We start from the raw sequence: 19,756 nt of genomic DNA, 5'->3' as shown, positions 1-19,756 counted from the left end.
GTCAACTTGAAACAGTATAATAAAATACTGTATTTAAAAGATGAAATTTCTTTATTCGTATAGCAAGCTTTTAAAGAAAGCAAATAGTTATGGATACTTTGCTACCTTTCCCTCTAATCTTTTATCAGTTTGGTCCAGTCCATAATGTTATTAACACACTTAGATTTGACAGCTCCTTTGTGATTTACTAACTTCCTTAAAATGTAGGGTCAAACACCCCCATCCCCTCGGAATTTTAAAATACTGTAATTTGGTATCAAAATGCCTCAACGGATGTCTCGGCCAGGTGGCTACCTAGGAGCTAGCTAACTCCTTATCAGCAAGGAAGGTTGCTTTTTTCTCCTATCACTTAATTTCATCTTCTCTCTACACAGGCCAAAAAAGAAAGTGATAGTATCCTAAAGCTTCTGTAATTGCAATCTCTCCCTGTATCTTCCTTTCTGTTAAGAAAGCAACTTTCTTTTTTCCCTGAAGGGATGAAGAACCCTCAAATAGTTTTCCCGATTAACTCACCTAGAAATCACTGGCATTTAAATTCAAAAGTACAGCTTACAGACTAAATATTTTACTGATCTCCTTAACAGTTGCTCTAATATAAAAAGCTTGTTCAGCTACAGACTGCTTTCTGGTATAGCAAAATAATTTAAATTTTAAATTAGAGAACAATTCTTATGGTTAAAGTTTCTGACAGAGTACTCACAGTGGGAGGATTTCAGTGTGCCCAGGAGCATTCTGGGATGGAGTACTGGGTGGGATGGAAAAGCAAGATTTGAATCATGAGTAGGTGGGATTCAGACGGGGTTGAAGAGGGTGGGTGAAGGGAGCAGATGAACAAAAGACCATCAGTGAAATTGAAGGCAGAAGTGAGCATGGTAAGTTTAAATGATTGTGGTAAGAGTGGTTGAGATTGATTTGGGAAAGGCCTGGAAGAAGATTTAGGGTGAAGCATATGTCATTTAACTAAAAAAAAAAAAAATACATATTAAGTGCTTCCAAAGTGACAGGCACTGCTCTAAGCACTATGGATGCCAAGGTGAAGAGTACTTTCTGCAGTCAAGAAGCTTAATGTTTGTGGTGGAGTGGGGGATAGGAAATAACTACATAAATATTTTCAAAAGACAATTTCAGATTGTGATGAAGTTTGATTGATTTATCAGATTGTGATAAAAGAGAAACAGACTATAGATTTTGTGAATTGTGGGCCTTTCTAGATAAAATTATAATGGGCATCCTCTGTATGTGTGTTTTATTTTGTTAGTTTATGTTTGCATTATTATTATCTTCCATATGAATTTTTTTTAATGTTTATTTATTTTTGAGAGAGCGAGCGAGCAGGGGAGGGGCAGAGAGAGAGGGAGACAGAGGGTCTGAAGCAGGCTCTGCAGAGCCCAATGTGGGGCTCAAACTTAAAACTGTGAGGTCATGATGCAAGCTGAAGTTGGATGCTTAACCAAGTCACCCAGGTACCCCTCCCCATATGAATTTCTTAATAGGAATCTTTTAAAGTCATTTGCCCATTTTGTGAAGGCTGGCTTGGTTAGCACTCTTTCTTACAATCTTCATAATTTTGGTTGTAGCTTAGAGTTAGCCAGAGAAGACTGTGCCCATATAAGGGGCAACCCATTGTTGCAATGCACTGAAAGCCACTGACTGAATGAGGACACGTGTCAATGCCTCCCAGTTGTGTATGTCTCACTTTTTCTGCAGGAAATCTCCATGTGACCCACGACCACCTGACAAATGCATTAAGTGAAGCTGTCAGTATCAACTACTAGGTTCAGATTTATAGTAAATCTTCAGCCCTTTCTTATTTTTTTAGACAAAAATATTCATGAATATTCTCATTTCATCCACTCCAGAGGGTGTACACAACTCGACTTTGGAAAGCACTATACTAGAGAGGGTCTGGGGGCAAGATGACAATTTCATTACGGAGTCTCTGTGAAGTGACATTTAAGCTGAAACTCAAATAATGAGGTAGGAACAGCCATGCGAAGAAGGTGGCACAGGTGTATCAGTTAGGAAAACAGAGGCTCTCTGAGTATTGTGGGAATAAAGAATTTACTATAGGAATAACATCTTATACAGATGAGGAAGGATCTTTGGAAGCAAAAGTCTGGCAGAATATTTAAGGGGTTGGAGAAATATTCACCAATCAATCCTTCAGAAGTACTTCCAAGTATCTGGTGGAGGGTTTGGGACCATTGTTAGTCACAAGGCCAGCAGTCATGAAGATGAGGTAAACATGGAGGACTGCAAGGGCAAGCTGGAATCCCCTGGATACCACTGTGTCTGTCATTATATCTATTCAAGAGTAATGGTCATTCCCTCACTTCTGCCTTCCAAATCTCACGCCTCTTTGGTAAACTCTAACCTAGAACTACACAGGGAAGAGGATTCTGGAAAACAGAGTTCCCAGATTAACCAAGTTGATATAGCACAGCCCAGCACAACAGAGAATAGCATACACAAAGGCCTGGAGAAGGAAATGAACTCAGTGTACTTGAGAGACAAAAAGGTGAGGCTGAAGCTAGTATTCGAAGGGGAAGGATGGAGGGAGCATGGTCAGAAAGGCACACGAAGCCTAAACTCATATGGGGTTTTGTAGGCCCTGGTATGTTTGACTTAATTCTAAATTACAGGATTTTGAGCAAAGTGGTGGTATTCTATGAGTTATGCTTTGCAAGGATCATTCTAGCTGTCAGAACGGTAAGGAAGCAAGAGAAAAGTTGACCAAGAGAGACAGGAGGTAAAATAGGGAGGCTATTGTCATCTAGGAAATGGACAATGATGGTCTGGAATATGAGTATAAAAAACGTAGATACACAAAACTTGTCAAATGAGCTTTTGGTCTCATTTTTCCAACACATTTTTTTAGTCCTGGGAACATCTTTCCATGTATGAGATGTGGAACCCTCTGTTGCAAGGAAAGTGCAGCAGAGCTAAGAGGTCAGGGAAGGCTGGGACTGACATTGAGTACTTTCTATGCATCAGGTATATGCTGGGCCAGTTCCTCACAACAATCCTGAATAAGGAAACTGGTGTATAGGGAGATTAAACAGTATATTTGAACTGAGGTCACATAGCTAATAAGTGGTAGGCTTCTGATCTTAACCAAGATATCTCAGAATCCAGAATCTTAGCTCTTTTCACAGCATCCTGTAGTTTCTTAGGTTAAGGCCCTTGTGAGTAGTCATGTCCACCATCAGCAGCTGCTACCTGCCCAAACATCATACCTTTCTGGCCTCTCAAGTGTACTTCAAATGTACAAGGCTGATATCCGTTGTCCATTCTCAACCTTCTTAGTCCACACTGCATAATACCTCCAGCCTAAGTTTCCTGGGCCCTTTAAAGAAGTTATGTTTAGAGCTCCATCATAACTACTTGAGGCTTTATAATATTTCAATATATATACTTTCAGGATATGAAAAAGGGTTAGGACAGTTTTGGTTTCCTGGTTTATATCTCATTAGAATAGCATTAACTTTCAGGACTAGGAAATAAATTGCATTCTACATAACTCTTCAAAGTCAATGTTGTTATAAGGCATTGTTGCCATATTTTCCATAGAAGTTTTTCTTCTGTCTCCAAAGAGCTCTATAAAGGGTTTCCATGTCTTTATCTCAACTATAGCCTGACATGGAAACAAATGAAAAAGGACATCTAATAATTACTGTTAAACATGCAATGATTGAGGTGCATGTCCAAGATATTAAAAAAATCAGTATTTTGAGAGAGAGCGAGCATGCGCAAAAGCAGGGGAGGGGCAGAGAGAGAGGAAGAGAGAGAATCTGAAGCAGGTTCTGTGCTGTCATGCTGTCCTATGAACTGTGAGATCATAACCTGAGCCAAAACCAAGAGTCAAACGCTTAACTGAGACACCCAGGTGCCCCAATCAGTATTTGTTTTCTGATCAATGGTCTATTTATTGATGCCCTTGCCTTTAAAGAAAGAAAATATTTCAAAGTACAAGGTATATATGCCAGAACTGCTTTGAACTTAATAATTATTTGCTTAGAGAGTATACATATATATATAAATGATGAATGCTTATCACGTACATATATGTCATAGGTACTTAGTCAAAACATGTTGTCTCTGGTTGTTACACACTGTCCACTTTACCTGTGGGAACTGGGTCACAGACTCTCAAACTATGAAATGTTTAGAGTTTTCAGGGGTTTCATGGAAGGAGCTAAAGAGTTTCACAATTAGATATGATGCTGTTTGGGTGGGATCATCGCTGGGCAACACTAAAAATCACCTGCAGTGTAAGAAGTGACAAAATCTGGCAAAGTAGGTGTAAGTTTAAATTCTGGCCAAAGATGTCCTTTCCTACATAATTCACTGAACCTCCTCTTCAAGAGGGTTTCCAAGCCCTTTTGAGGCTAACTGGGCACCAGCCATGCCACCACTAACAGGATTTGCTACTCTCTCCAGCTCTTGGTTTTTTTATAAATTTTTTTTCAACGTTTTTTATTTATTTGTGGGACAGAGAGAAACAGAGCATGAACGGGGGAGGGGCAGAGAGAGAGAGGGAGACACAGCATCGGAAACAGGCTCCAGGCTCCGAGCCATCAGCCCAGAGCCTGACGCGGGGCTTGAACTCACGGACCGCGAGATCGTGACCTGGCTGAAGTCGGAGGCTTAACCGACTGTGCCACCCAGGTGCCCCAACTCTTGGTTTTTTAATACCCTTCCCCCTTTTTCATGAGAGCTGGCATGGCAATTGATAATCACAATACTTTACAAACTCTGAAATAGGTTAAACTGAGAATCAAATTTATATTTATCTAAAATGAGTTTTCAAAAGGAACTTGGTGGTTTTCTTGTCAGACATAGAGAACTGAGGCTTGTCCCGGGAATAGTATTAAAGGAATTTTTGTATGAGGTGGGTAAAAGTTGGACAGGAAAGCTCCTTCCTATTGTAAGATTCTGTGATACTCAGCATCCTGTATTATTTTATGAAAATAGTTCAGAATATCCGGTGTTTTAAGCATTTTTGTTTGTTCGAGAGGTGAAGTTAACATCCTGTCATAAAACAAGAATGTTGCATCAGTTCCTATTCCTGCAGTGACAATGGCATAAAGATAATGAGTAGAAGAGGTTACCAGGGGTTAGACATTATGGAGTAGCCAATATAGCCAGATCCTGCCCTGAGGAGGCAGTCTGGTTGCCCTCCTACTTGTAAAATTTGTAATTAAAAAATTATTCAAAACCTAGTTCATAGTATACTAGGCATGGTGACAGAATCAAGGAAATGAACTGTGGTCCCTGCCCTCAAGGGACTGACAATCTGGTTTGAGAAATAAACATGCAAAAAATAATCAGAAAACAATTGAGTGTTCACCTATGTGGTATTGAACACAAGTGAACTTGGAGTTTTATTTTTTTTTTTTAATTTTTTTTTTTTCAACGTTTATTTATTTTGGGACAGAGAGAGACAGAGCATGAACGGGCGAGGGGCAGAGAGAGAGGGAGACACAGAATCGGAAACAGGCTCCAGGCTCTGAGCCATAAGCCCAGAGCCTGACGCGGGGCTCGAACTCACGGACCGCGAGATCGTGACCTGGCTGAAGTCGGACGCTTAACCGACTGCGCCACCCAGGCGCCCCAACAAGTGAACTTGGAGTTTTAAAATAATCCAAGTGTCCAGAAGATTTTAGTTAAGAGGCAGGATTAAACTGAACCAAAGACTGGGTCAAATGAAGATGAGTGGGGAGAAGAAGACATTCCTAAGGAGTGCTAGCATAAGAGTGAAAAGGAGTAGACCCAGGTGAATGAGAGCATGACGTTATAGCAGAGATAGGCACTAAATTGTGGTAGAATGGTGAGGACCAGGCTTGACTGAGCAAAGGTGAACAATAAGGTCAGCGTGGGCAGGCATGATGGAGACTAATGTCCTCAAAAGCTGGACAGAAGATTCTGAAAGCCAAGTGCTAGTGTTCTTCAGCAGTGGCCCCCAGAAACAACCAGCATGGGTCTGTCAGATACACTGTGAGGCCTGTGGGCAGATTCAAATACAGACGCAGATGGCCACGGCAGCTTGGTGAGGTCCGGCTCGATTCCAAACTGCTAGGCTTATTAGCATGCTGACGGGCTGGGGCTTGCCGACATGTGCCTCAGAATATTCTCTAGAGGCTGGAATTTGTGGCCTGGGAAGTGCAGGGCTGATCTTCTAAGCAGCTGTTGTGTGTGGGATGCGACTGTGTACAGGATGTGATTGTGTGCACATTTGTCCAGATGTGGGTGTTAAGACCGTGGTCTTAAGCATGACGAAATTCAGTTGGCTGGAGGTGGAAGAACAAAGTCAAACTATAGCCTGTAACAATTCTTAATGTTTAGATTTCAAAAGCAACTTTCTAGCTTTAATTACAATTTCATAATAATGCTTGAAAATTTCCAAATAAAAAGCTTATGGATTAAGATGTCATCTCCTTTTGGAATTATTTCATCATAATTAAGAAGAACCTTTTGGGTATAAGGTTGGTAAAGTGGTTGCTCATCTGGTCTTCTTTTGATGAGGATGCTGAGATTTTTTAACTTTAAAAATTTTCCTGCTTTTTTGATTTTTTTTCCCTTTTTTTTGCTTTTTCTTTTGGCTCACCTGTAAGGAGAAGGAAAACAAGGGTAATGTTTCTTTATCTTACCATTTTTCCTTCTTTATATTATGTTTGGACTTTCCAGACTGTAGTTTTGTTTTGTTTTTAAGTCTTCAAACCTGGTTTAAAGTTGCTTCACTCTCAGAGGGGCTCCTTTTGCTTCTCTTTACATCACTGACTTTGAGCAGGAGGCCACAGCCTTGTAACTGATCTTCTTTTGTCTATTCTCTTGGCCTATTACTGCCTTTACTCTAATTCTGCTTACAACCCACCTGTCCAAACTACAACCTTCCGAGGCTGGTACTATTATCATCCACTTTTTACAGAGGAGGAGAGGGAGGCCTGGAGAGGGTGGCTTGCCCAAAGTTGCATAGCTAGTATGTGGCAGAACCACCAGACTGTCAGACTCCTGAAGCCAAGTTCCCAGCTACATATTCTGTGGCCCTCTTCAAATTTAACTCCTGAGCACATTACACAGGATTCTTCCCACTTTGTCCTGGTCTACTTTTCTACTTTTCACTCCCTTCATACAACTCCAGCCACATTACTTGAGGCTCCCCGAATACAGCAAGCTCTCTCATGGTCTATGCTTCTTTTTCATGCTGTCCTTACTCTCTTGGTGAACTACTTATTCTTCAAGACCCCAGTCATATGAAAAGTCTTCCTTAACACTTTCTCCCTGCCCCTCCTTCTGGCAAAATTAATTACCCCTTCTATAATCTTCAAGACTCTTGTACATATCTTTATTTCATATTTCTCACATTGTGCTATAACTGTTAGTGCATTTGCTACATCAGGGAGGGCTTATACTTTATTACCTTTCCATCCTCAGTGTCTACCTTTCAATTCAATACACATGTACTTCTAGTGGAGGAGACAGACAAGTGATACTACATGCAAAAATACAATTATACCTCACAGTGATGACATTATTCTAGGAACAAGATAGAAGCGCAATAACATAAATGAAAAACATACCCTTAAAGGAACCACATAAATTCTTTGTCTTCAAAAGTTAATTTCTAAAAGAAAGAAAACTTTGTTCCTCCTAGTCACTAACCTGTTTCTCCCACTCTTTAATCAATTCTTTCACATCTGCTGAATCTGGGTTTAGACACGTTTGATCCCCATTCTTCATTGTCACACTGCCAAGGAAATAGCAACAAGATTTATTTTACCTTCAATAATTTAAATTCCTCATCTTACTCTCAGAATGAAGTCCCCCAATTAGAATGTATTTGTGTTATCACAATAAACATCTGAGACTTCCAGTCTTCCTTCCTGCCTTTTCGTTTTCTTAGTGAGTGAGGGGACTTGGGCAAATTTCTAGGATAGCACACAGCCCTAAATTAAAAAAATCCAACTGATATATGCAATAAGAGAAACTTAAACTTATATGCAATGACAATATTAGTGCTGCTCTGTTGGAAATAGTTATTTATGTTTAAGTGAAGAAGCAAAATAGAAAAGCTGTCAATATAGCTACTTTTTTTTTTTTGTAGAAACTGTGAAAATCAACATGAGTTATGCTAAATTTTCTAATGAAACTCCCTAAAACGTAAAATATTTTTCTGAAACACGATTAACAGACTGGTTGAATTTTTTAAATGACAGCAGACTCTCCAGGAACAATTAAAAATTTTTTTCTTTAATTTCTCTGTATAATCTGAGGGTACGAATACCTGTTCTATAGATCAGCCTTGATTTAGGTTTCAAAAGACTGAAACTAGTGATTCTAATCTATAGAAATGTTATTGAGTTTTTATTTAAATTCTAATTAACAGTGTACTATTAGTTTCAGGTGTGCAATATAGTGATTCAACACTTCCATATAACACCCCATGGAAAGTTATTATTAATAGGAAAGAACTAAAGACACAATACTGCCACAGTAACAGTTTGATTTCAATAGCAAAATATTGGAAATAATCTACATTTAAGCATTGCTCATATAAATTATGGTACATCCATAGGATGGAATATAATTTGGCCATTAACAATGACATTATCAGAAAAAATGGTATTATAGAAGATTTACCAACATGAGGAAATGTTCATGATATAGTGTTAATAAAAAGGCAGTCCATAAGAGTACGTACTGTATGATTTTATCTTTGTGTATGTATATGTATATATATGTGGCATCTATATATGCACACAAATGCAAAAAAGGGAAATTTGGAAGACAAGGGCAAGGAGTGACTAGCATTTATCACCGGTGGTAGAATTATAAATGATTTTTATTTTCTTCTTTTGGGTTATCTGCATTAAATATTTTCTACATGCTTGATAATATATTATCCTTGGTTCTAATCTCTACCAGAAGTTCCTTATTATTTAGAACTAAAAAAAGAAGTAGCTCAGATTTATGGAGGGGAAACCATCTGAATTTGAACAAGTGTTCTGAGGCTAATATTCACACTAAATTTAACGTTCCTGCCAATATGGTACATGTGTTTTGGATGAGTTGTTACTTACATGATTTCAGTTTTCTCACAAGAAGGGCTTGGGGCAAATTGTTTAAGGTCCTTTAAGGATTTTAGGTGGATTGTCCCTTGGCTGGTGTTGATGCAGAAACAGCGTCTATTCCTCATTATTAGGGTTCCTAAGGGAAAGAAGGTAGAGCACATTGATTTAAGGCAATGTCTCTATTTATTTATTTGTTTATTTAGAGCATGTGCTAGAGTGAGGGACAGAGGGAGAGAATCTTAAGCAGGTTGTACGCTCAAGTGGAGCCTGATGCAGGGCTCCATCCCATGACCTTAGGATCATGACCTGAGCTGAAACCAGGAGTCAGATGCTCAACAGACTGAGATACCCAGGCACCCCAAGGCAAAGTCTCAATTTAGGTGATCCATCAAAATGATACATTTGACTTAGTCATGATTATTACTGTCACATTAGTGTCTGTCTGTTGGGGAAAGTGATTAAAAAAAAAAAAAAGGTTACTGCTAATTGACCTATGAGCTGGACCTGGGCCCCAGGAGACTCCTCTTCCCCTCCCCTGTCCTTGGAATGTGGGTTCCTCTTGCTTTTCTGGCTCCCAGAGGCTTCTCCAAGCCAAGGACACAGCCTTGAGATAGTGATGTGATGTTGAAAATACCTGCATTGCATACATGACTAAGCCAAGTTAGGGCCTCTTTATAAGTTTTTAGGGGTTGGTGGGCACCCAAGACAAGCCTCCTATGTAAGTTCCCTTTGATATTATTACAACTGTAACCTACCAACTTGGAGTGGCCTGCCTCTTTTTTGATCTCTCCCTGCCCTCTGATTAAGGAGGCCCGTTTTAGATCACACCAGAAAGGCTCCCAAGCTGTGAACCCACACTGTTAATCATTTCCACAAACTCTGAAGGAGGTATTATCCTCATTTTATAGATAAAGAAGCTAAGGTTCAAAAAAGTTATGTAAAGAACACAGTAATTTAGCTTTTGGGGGCAGGAGCAGGAGCAGGATTTCAGTTTAGGTTTTTTTGAGTCCAAATGCATTGCTTTTAACTACCATATCTTACAACCTTAAGAAAGGAAATTAAAAAAATTTTTTTAATGTTTGTATTTGAGAGAGACAGAGAGACAGAACATAAGCGGGGCATGGGCAGAGAGAGAAAGGGAGACACAGAATCTGAAGCAGGCTCCAGGCTTTGAGCTATCAGTACAGAGCCTGATGTGGGGCTTGGACTCATGAACTGTGAGATCATGACCTGAACTGAAGTTGGACACTTAACCAACTGAGCCACCCAGGCGCCCCTGGAGATTTTTGCAATATTTAACAAATGCCTATCACAGGTCAGACACACACATGATTCATGTGTGCTATATGGACCACAATTTCTTAAGCAACTCCCAAAGCCATTTATTACTGACATTAGGGGAATGGAGCTGGTTTTAGACAGAAAGCTATACTTATAATAACCAATTACAACCATCATCCTCATCCTCCCCACTGCCTTGCTTTTGATAGTGCTTTAAACCTTTAAAAACCCTTTTATATACACTATCTTCATTCCTTAATTCTTTCATTCATTCAACATATATTTACTCAGTGCTTACTATATGCCACACATCGAGTGGTAAGTAGTAAAAGCATGACTATAAATCTCCATTTTACAACTGAGGAAATTCAAGCCTAGAAAAGTTCATTAATTTGCCCAATGGTAGTTAGTAAACAGATTAGAGACCTGATTCTTGGACCCTTAATTGCTTAACCACAGACATACTTATCAAGAAACAGTATCAAGGGCTATAAAAAATGATTTAGGGGACAAACCTTTTGACCTCATTATCACCCCGTTCAACAGGCATGTATTGAACAGTTACTACATGTCAGGAATTCACACATCCAGACTGAGAAGATCAATGTTTGACTTAGCAGGTCTTAGAAATCAACTTTGTAGGGATGCCTGGGTGGCTCAGTAGGTTAAGCATCTGTCTCTGACTCAGGTCATGATCTCACGGTTTATGAGTTCGAGCCCCGCTCTGGGTGAGCCCAACTTCGTGTGAGCCCTGCTTCTCTCCTTCTCCCTCTCTCTGCCCTTCATGGGATTCTTGCGCTCTCTCTCTGCCTCTTGCTCACCTGCACCCCCTCCTCTCTCCCTCTCTCTCTCAGGAAAAAAAAAATCAACTTTGGACAATCAACTACATCACTGAGAACCTTTCATGAATGACTTATATCACTATCTGATGCATGTAATCAACTTTATTGGGCAAATCAAGAGACTTCAATAGCAATTTATATCTCTAACTTTACTAACCTAATATAACTCAGAACCCCTTACCTTGACCGCCAAGCAGAGTCAGGAAGATGATACTCAACAAAAGAGGAATACCACTTTTCTTCATAGTGATAGAATGGAGTTCTATTGAATCACTTCTGTATTGGATTTCAAGCCTGAGAATTTCTATAGAGAACACGCTCCTGGGAATCATATTTATTTGGGAAATCCAATTCTCTCCTAAACTCTGATTGGCTGGTATTTTTAGCTGATGTAGCTAAACTGACCACAAACTTAATTGTGCTGGGGGAAACCCTACTCTCATATCCAAGGGAATTTCTGCATGTTTTACTTCCATTTCACATAAATGGGTAGTTTATTATAAAGATATGAAACCAGCATCACCAGCAGCCTTTAGCAAAATCACAGCTACTCACCTGGGTGAAGAATAGGTTACATAATGAATATTACACAACAAGGGTTGGAGATGTGCTTTCCAGACAGAAAATACTAAAGTCCAGATAAATAATACACTTTCCAAATTTTCTTACTATTTATAATATCCTTCTGTATGGCTACATTTATTTTTTCTGTATTGTCTACCCACAGTCAGCATCTTAATATCCTTAGGGACCAGGTCATTTTCTACTGTGGCAAACTCATTTTTTTTTTTTTTTGTATCACTCCTGCTACAGTTTATTATTTTTTAAAATGGTTAGACTAGTTAGTATAGGGACCAGTTGAAAAAAGATAAATGGGACTACATCAAACTTAGAAACTTTTACAATCAAAGGAAACAATAGAGTAAAAAAGGAACCAATGGAATGAATTCAAATCACATTATCTGATAAGGAGTTAAGATCCAAATATATAAGGAACTTCTGTAACACAACAACAACAACAAAACTCCAATAACTGGTTTAAAAAGTGGGCAAAGACTTGAATAGACATTGCTGTAAAGAAAATATACAAAAGGCCCAAGCACATAAAAAGATGCTCAACATCACTAATTGTTAGGGAAATGCAAATCAAAACCACAGTGAAATATCACCTCAAACTCATCAGGATGCCACTATCAAAAACCAGAAAATAACAAGTGTTGGAAAGGATGTAGAGAAGTTGGAACTCCTGTACACGGTTGGTAGGAATATAAAATGGTGTAGCCATTACGGAAAAAAATATGGAGGTTTCTTAAAAAATGGAAAATGGAATTACCATTTGATCCAGCAATCCCACTTCTGGGAATATGTCCAAAAGAATCCATAGCAGGCTCTCAAAGAGATATTTGCACACCCATGTTCATCTTAGCATTATTTACAATACCCAAGAGGCAAAGCAACCCAAATGTCCGTTTACAGTTGAATGGATCAAGAAAATGTAGTATATATACATAATTATGTTGTCTTAAAAAAGGAAATCTTGTCACATGCTACAACATGGATGATCCTTGATATTATGCTAAGTGAAATAAGCCAGTCACAAAAGGACAATATTCATATGAAATATCTAAAGTCAAATCTTAGAAACAGAGAGTGGGAAGGTGGCTGCAAAGGGCTGGGGGAAAGGGTGAGGTGAAATTAGTCTTTAGTGGGTGAAGAGTTTCGGGGTTATAAGATTAAAAACTTCTAGAGATCAGTTGTACAACAATGTGAATACAGCTAAAGACTACTGAACTGTACACTTAGAAATGATTAAAATGGTAGATTTGATGTTATGTTTTTTTAACCATAATACTAAATTAAAAAAGGAACAAGGGATTAATTGCATATAATGGAGACCCAAATTAATAGTGACTAATACAGAAGTGTATTTCTCCCTGACAGAGGCAGGTGGACTAGGGCTTGTATGGTGGTTCTGCTGCATTAAGTCTCTCTGAGAGAGACTTATTTCTGAGAGTGAGAGAGAGAGAGAGAGAGAGAGAGAGAGAGAGAATGAGTAAGCATGAGCAGGGGAGGAGCAGAGAGAGGGAGACACAGAATCCAAAGCAGGCTTCAGGTTCTGAGCTGTCAGCACAGAGCCCCATGCGGGGCTTGAACTCACAAACTGCGAGCTCATGACCTGAGCCAAAGTTGGACGCTTAACCGACTGAGCCACCCAGGTGCCCCAACTCAGGCTCCTTCTATCATTTGCTTTATTATCATCTCTAGGTTCATGTCCCCAGTATATGTCTAGGTATGTGTTCATGTCTAGGTATATGGCTCAAAGGGGCTTGCCATGATGTCTACTTTCCAGGGACAGGATGGTGGTATGGCAGAAAAAGGGCATGTTTCTCATTTTCAGACCTATCTGGAAGTTTTACTCATCACTTTCCACGGGCCAGAACTTATTCATGTGGTCACACCTAGCTGCACAGGAAGTTAGGAAATGTGATCTGTATTTTGGTTGATCCACTAAAATTTGGAGGTTCCATTACTGCAAAAAAAACAGTTCTTTTTTTTTTTTAAGTTTTATTTTTTTAATGTTTATTTATTTTTGAGAGAGAACACAAGCAGGAGAGGGGCAGAGAGAGAGCTAGACAGAGAAACCAAAGCAAGCTCCAGGCTCTGAGCTGTTTGCACAGAGCCCGATGTGGGGCTTGAACTCACCAACTGTGAAATAATGACCTGAGCTGAAGTCGGACACTTAACCGACTGAGCCACCCAGGTGCCCCTAAAGTTTTAATTTAAAGCCCAGTAACATATAGTGTAATATTAGTTTCAGGTGTACAACATAGTGTCAACAATTCCATACAACACCTGGTGCTCATCACAAGTGCACTCCTTAATCCCCATCACCTATTCAACCCATCCCTCACTCACCTTCCTTCTGGTAACCATCAGTTTGGTCTCCATAGTTAAGAGTCTATTTCTTGATTTGCCTCTCTGTTTTTTTCCCCTTTGCTCATTTGTTTTGTTGTTTAAATTCCACATGAGTGAAATCATATGGTATTTTCTCTGACTTATTTCACTTAGCATAATACTCTCTGGCTCCATCCGTGTTGTTGCAAATGGCAAGATTTCATTTTTTTTAATGGCCAAATAATATTGCGTTGTCTATCTATACCTCATTGTCTTCATCCATTCATCAATCGATGGATATTTGGGCTCACAACATTTAACTTTTTTTTTTGTTATTGCCTCACCTGAGATTAAATTAAAACGAACCCTTAAAAAATAAGATTTTGTTGGGTAGGATTAAACTTGGCTGGGCCACTAAATATGTGTAACATCTAAAATTTTTTCAGTTCCCCCAAGGACCAATTTTTGTTCCCTTGAGGGTAATCTCCTTCCCCATCCCATCCCCAATGCGAATGCATGCTGTAGAATAATGGGGAACATATATTAGGATTTTCTGTAACATGGTGTGCATTTTTTGACCGATTTTTTGATGACTTTTAATGCAGAACTCTTTTCAAAGAAAACTTGTGGTGACCTTTGATACAGCTTATTCACTCGGTAATGCTTAATTCTGGTAATGACTGACCGTGCATAACGTAGAGCTGGGTTTAAGTCCCAGCTTTGCTACTTAATGACTGCAAAATACTTAACTTCTGCAAGCCTCTGTTCCCTCTGCTGATAAAACTATTACTGACCTCACAGGTTGTTAAAGTTAATGGCAACAATTCATTGTTAACCGCAAAGTACCACAAAGCTATAGATCATTCTTTCTAGCAAAGAAAAAGGAGACAAAAATTTCTTAGGATAAACAATAAGATCCAGCATGGTCGGCCCTTGCCCACCTTTCCAGACTCTGCCTGCAGGACTCTGCTCCCACACCCTTTCTTCCCTCCGTTCTTCAAAGGGACCATGCCTCTTACCCATCGCGCTGTTTTTGCTCTTGGCCTCTCTGCCTGGAATGCTGCGCCTGCGCTGCCTCGCTAGCCTAGTAGTAGTAACCTTACTCACCTTGGATATCCAGGATGGCATGAACTCTGGGAAGATTTCACTGACCCCCAGATTTGCTCAGGGTTCTTACAGATAATCTCACACCACCGAGTGCTGACATCGAAGGCAATGTCACCTTCACCAGAAATCCTATAGTCCAATCTCCTTCCGCCACAGGAACGAGGAAGGCTTTCGAGCATTCCCGTCCCACCACCGTGCCTGGCGCGCAGGACCTAGGGAATACAAGAGTGAACGAAGGCTCCCGGCCTGTCTCGACGCTGCGCGTGCGTGCGTGCGTGCGTGGCACTGTCTTGTTTCGCGGGAGTTGAGAGGGGGGAGGCGGGAGGCCAGACCAGGTGACCTCCCTAGAGGCTGAGGTGCGAGCACTGCGCATGCCCAGCCAGCCCGCTTCCAGAACTTTCAGTGGAGAGGCTACAGGCGCAGCTCGCTCCCGCCTGTGGTGCCCGTGCTGAGGCGGCTGGAGGAACGCATCGAGAGAAAGGTAGTGGCTGAGCTCCTTGGGAGTTCTCCTCTCTGCCCCGTATCCGGCCCACAGCCCCCCGACCCCGGAGGCCACGTTTCCTTGGGGGACGCCAGGAGCGGGGCCTGTTTTGCAGTTTGCACACGAGGCTTGGATTGACGCTGGAGGGATCAATGGCCTCCAAAGGGCTTGGTTATCGGGGCTGAGGCGGCCAGGTGAGGCTTGGGAGGGTCCTCCGACCATGGTTTGTAGCGACAGGGACAAGGCGTTTTGGACAAGAGAAAGGAGGTCCTAGGGTCAGGAGCCGCGGAAGGCCAGCCTTGTTTATATTACACAGAAGGGGCTAATTTACGCCGCTAACAAGCCGGATGGGAGGGCTCGTGTGGAGGCCCCGCTGAGGGGTGGGACTGTACCCCACCAAGCACCTAGGGGTAGGGGTGGCACGTGGAAATGAAGGCTGACGCTGTCGCCCTCAGCCCAGGCCTGTGCTGTCGCCTTTCCGAAATTGCCTTGAAAGCTCTGAGAAAAAAAACCCCACTTTCCTGCCTGAGCAGAAGGACAGGGAAAATCCCAGCGAAGCGCTGTTTATGGCTAGAGAGGGCTTTTAGGAGAAACAGAAACTCAACAAGAGGATATTGCAGGCAGTTCTCACAGTCCTGGGAAAAGAGCCAAGGATTATCAGCGCAGTTGAAATCAACAGATAATTCCACTTTCCCTTTGGACGTGGTTTTAACCTGTTTTGCCCCCGAAAAATCCCCGACCCCCAAGGAACCAAATGCTCGGGTAACCTTCAAGAGCAGGATTGCAGGATTTTGTTTTCGTGTGTGTGTGTGGCAGGATTCTGCAGAGGCAGGGTTTTGTTTTCGTGTGTGTGTCCGGACTTCCGCCTTTCTCTTTTTGATTATGGAATCCGTGTGGTCTGTTTAATTATGGACATAGTTTTAGAGTCTGTCACAGTGACAATAAATCTTCCTTTTTGCTTGTGAAAGGGGAAGTTTCTTTTCATAATGAAATCCCCAGGCCTGTTTGAATTTTTGCAGGGTGGACTTCCCCTTCTCTCAGCAGGTATTGCTAGTTTTAAAGGACGCTGACTTGAAAAGGGTTTATTTCTTGAAAGTCTCAGAAGCCCCTACTTAGCATTCTGATTTTTTCGTTTTTCCTCTCCCCCCATGCAGGGAGTCATTTCTTCCTTCCACAATATTCTTGTATGGTAAGGTGACTGCAGGCAAATAATAGTTGTGGGGGGGTTTCAAGTCCTGTCCACTTCTCAGATAACAGAAGGGAACAAGTTTAACCTTTACTGATCTTGATACCTGGCCTCCTGGTTTATATTTTTTAGGTAAAGCTGGAGGATTGGATTAAATCTATTAACTATTCTGAGAGGGAATGTTAGGACATCATTTTAAAGGACAGCTGTGGCTAAATTCTGGCACTAATACATTTTTGCTCTGTGGTAGTCTGACGACCTGTTACCATAAGTATTAAGCTGCCGCCTGATTGAAGAAAAATTATCCTGAAGAGTGAGAAAATATTTTTGTTTAAAAATCAATATTTATTTAAAGTGATTTACATTCACATTGTTTCGGTAAAATTACAAGAAAAATTCGTATTCTTCATTTACTCTTTATCATTCATTAATTTCATTTATCAAGCTGTTATTCTGTACTTTTAGGACACAAATAGGAAAGAAAATCTGCCCTCAAAGAGCTCGCAGTTTTGTGGGGAGAAAGTGTAGCGAGTCCTGTAGAGCAAGTGGTATGTATGATAAAGGACTGTGCTCAATTATTGGAAGCACAGAGAAGGTCACACCTCTGGTTGAATTAGGTGTGGAAGGGAGAGTTGGTTGGAATTTGTTACTAGAAGATGAGTGGGGGAGGCATTTTGAGCAAGAGGCATGAGAAAAAGGATGTCAAAATTTGGAAACTGCAAGAACTTTGGTAGGATGAAGGGTACAGTGATAATAAAATTGGAGTGGTGAGAAAGGAGGCTAGAAATACAGTAGCCACCGGACGATGAAGGGCCTTGTACATCTCTATGTGCTGAGCAAACCTTGAAGAGTTTTAAACAAGGAGTGAGGTGAGGAGATTCACAAAGACCCCTGTTTACACTTATATCCACATCTGACCCTTGTCATTAAGCAGTATCTTTAAATAATCTTATTTTACATAAACATTTCCTTATATCTACGTAGTTTATATTTTAAAAATGTTTTTTCTATTTGTAGCCTGTTTATTCTGTCATCCCTGGAGTTGTTTCTATTTCAGAATTCAAAAAATACCTCTTAATAGTTTTTGAAAGATTTTACTTTCTTGGGATATTTTCCTTTTTGGGAAGTATAGAGACAAGGGTTAAAACACCTTTATATCTTCTATAACATTTTAACAGATTACATGCCAGAAAGGGTAGATTAATTTTGTAATGCCCCCATCGATATGTACATGTACCAGTTTCCCAATTCTTTTGTCATTTGTATTTATTTTGTTTATTTAATATGTGAGACTTGGCACCTGAGATCAGTGCTTATTTCAGTTTCTTGTTGACCTTTTAGTTTGTGTTGGCTTAATACCTGAATCTGCTACCTTTTCAAGATCCCTTGTCAAGTGGAGTCAGAATATTGACTTTCTAAATGTATGTCAATTCTTTGCATATTTTATAGGAAACTTTAATCCATTTTTAGTTAAAATATCTGCTTTTTTGTTGCCTTCATTTCTTGCATAATTTTTATTGAAGTGTATCACATGTTCTAAGCAATTCTCTGTCCAGTCAAAATATGATATGTTGAAGTTCTAACCACCAGTACTTCAGAATGTGACTGTGTTTGGGGACAGAGACTTTAAAGAGGTATGAGGTCATTAGGTGGGCCCTAATCCATTATGACTGATGTCCTTATGAGAACATAAGGATGTAGCGATGTACAGAGAAGACCATGTGAGGACACAGGGAAAGGAGGCCTGTCAACAAGCCAAGGAGAGAGGTCTCACAAAGAAACCAACTGAGTTCACTCCTTGATCTTGGAATTCTAGTCTCCAGAATTGTGAAAAAATAAATTTGTTGCTTAAGCCACTCAGTCTGTGGTATTTTGTGTGACAGCCTCAGCTAATTAATATAACCAATAGACAGGGGGAAATAGGTATATGTATAGAAAAGTGTATCAGCATTGTGGCTCAGTGGATTTTCACCAAATTTCAGTGGCGTGACAGTACTTTTCTTCTTCCCTAAAGCTATACCGTCAATGAATTTGCCTATTTTTGAACTATATAAATGGTACTGTGTATGTCCTATTTAGAGTCTCATCCCTATCACTAAACGTTTGTGAGATTCATCCGTGTCATGTATGGAAGAGTGTTCATTCACTTTAATTGCCCTGTTATATTCTATTGTATGACTTACCACAAGGTATATATTCAGTTAATGGACATTTTGATTTTTTCCCAATTTTGGGCTAAACTGAATGTTGCAGTTATGAATGTTCTTGTGCATATTTTTTGGCGCATATATATATGTGTTTGTTGAGTGTATTATTAGGAGTGGAATTGCTGGTTCTTAGAGTGTGTGTATATACAACTTAATTGGTACTGCTTATGCTTCCACCAGCAGTGAAAGAGGGTTTCATTGACCCTATATCCCCATCTATATTTTTTTTTTTTAATTTTTTTTTTTTCAACGTTTATTTATTTTTGGGACAGAGAGAGACAGAGCATGAACGGGGGAGGGGCAGAGAGAGAGGGAGACACAGAATCGGAAACAGGCTCCAGGCTCCGAGCCATCAGCCCAGAGCCCGACGCGGGGCTCGAACTCACGGACCGCGAGATCGTGACCTGGCTGAAGTCGGACACTTAACCGACTGCGCCACCCAGGCGCCCCTCCCCATCTATATTTAATATTATCAGGCTCATTGCCTTCTTTTTATCTTAAGTTTTTGCTATTAACTGTTGAGAAGTTTTTCATTTTTACATAATACTGACCTGTGTTCACTTCAGATATATTTTTTCCCCTTTCTTTTTTAAGTAGGCTTCACACCCAGCATGGAGCTTGAATTCACAACTCTGAGATCCAGAGTCACATGCTCTACTCACTGGGCTAGCCAGGTACCCCTGTAG

General features: G+C 40.4%; 2 protein-coding genes and 1 long non-coding RNA gene across 8 annotated transcripts in view; 1 reads left to right on the top strand and 2 right to left on the bottom strand.

Moving 5' to 3' along the window:
- Nucleotides 1-3,901: 3,901 nt before the first annotated feature.
- Nucleotides 3,902-5,381, bottom strand: LOC147581918 (uncharacterized). Its single transcript, XR_015250400.1, has 2 exons — nucleotides 4,665-5,381; nucleotides 3,902-4,427 (listed from the first exon to the last, which is right to left on the bottom strand). It is a non-coding gene; the product is annotated as an uncharacterized LOC147581918 (long non-coding RNA).
- A 944-nt stretch (nucleotides 5,382-6,325) lies between these two features.
- CXCL9 (C-X-C motif chemokine ligand 9) lies at nucleotides 6,326-11,530 on the bottom strand. The gene is made up of 4 exons (XM_025922155.2): nucleotides 11,376-11,530; nucleotides 9,081-9,207; nucleotides 7,663-7,747; nucleotides 6,326-6,607 (listed from the first exon to the last, which is right to left on the bottom strand). Exons 1-4 carry the CDS (start codon nucleotides 11,524-11,526, stop codon nucleotides 6,503-6,505), a joined length of 468 nt encoding a protein of 155 aa, XP_025777940.2. The 5' UTR covers nucleotides 11,527-11,530; the 3' UTR covers nucleotides 6,326-6,502.
- Nucleotides 11,531-15,525: 3,995 nt separating this feature from the next.
- ART3 (ADP-ribosyltransferase 3 (inactive)) overlaps nucleotides 15,526-19,756 on the top strand; it is a 151,168-nt gene continuing 146,937 nt past the window's right edge. For 3 of the 6 annotated variants that reach the window (XM_086704823.1, XM_086704830.1, XM_086704824.1), the window contains exon 1: nucleotides 15,542-15,677. The gene's annotated coding sequence lies outside the window, so the exon portion shown is untranslated. Of the gene's footprint in view, nucleotides 15,678-19,756 lie in introns of all 6 variants that reach the window. The other 3 variants (XM_086704826.1, XM_086704831.1, XM_086704829.1) reach the window with 3 other exon arrangements.

This window comes from Puma concolor, chromosome B1, assembly GCF_028749965.1.
Source record: "Puma concolor isolate L17-30 chromosome B1, mPumCon1.1.hap2, whole genome shotgun sequence".
Classification (NCBI taxonomy): Eukaryota; Metazoa; Chordata; class Mammalia; order Carnivora; family Felidae; genus Puma; species Puma concolor.
Note: the sequence above shows the minus strand (reverse complement) of the source record. Positions and strands in the feature narration are given on the sequence as shown.

Coding starts and splice junctions, on each gene's coding strand:
- CXCL9 (XM_025922155.2), bottom strand. CDS start 11,526: ATGATTCCCAGGAGCGTGTTCTCTATAGAAATTCTCAGGCTTGAAATC. Junction 9,208..11,375: donor GACTCTGCTTGGCGGTCAAG/GTAAGGGGTTCT, acceptor TCTTTCCCTTAG/GAACCCTAATAATGAGGAAT. Junction 7,748..9,080: donor TGTGAGAAAACTGAAATCAT/GTAAGTAACAAC, acceptor TTTCCTTGGCAG/TGTGACAATGAAGAATGGGG.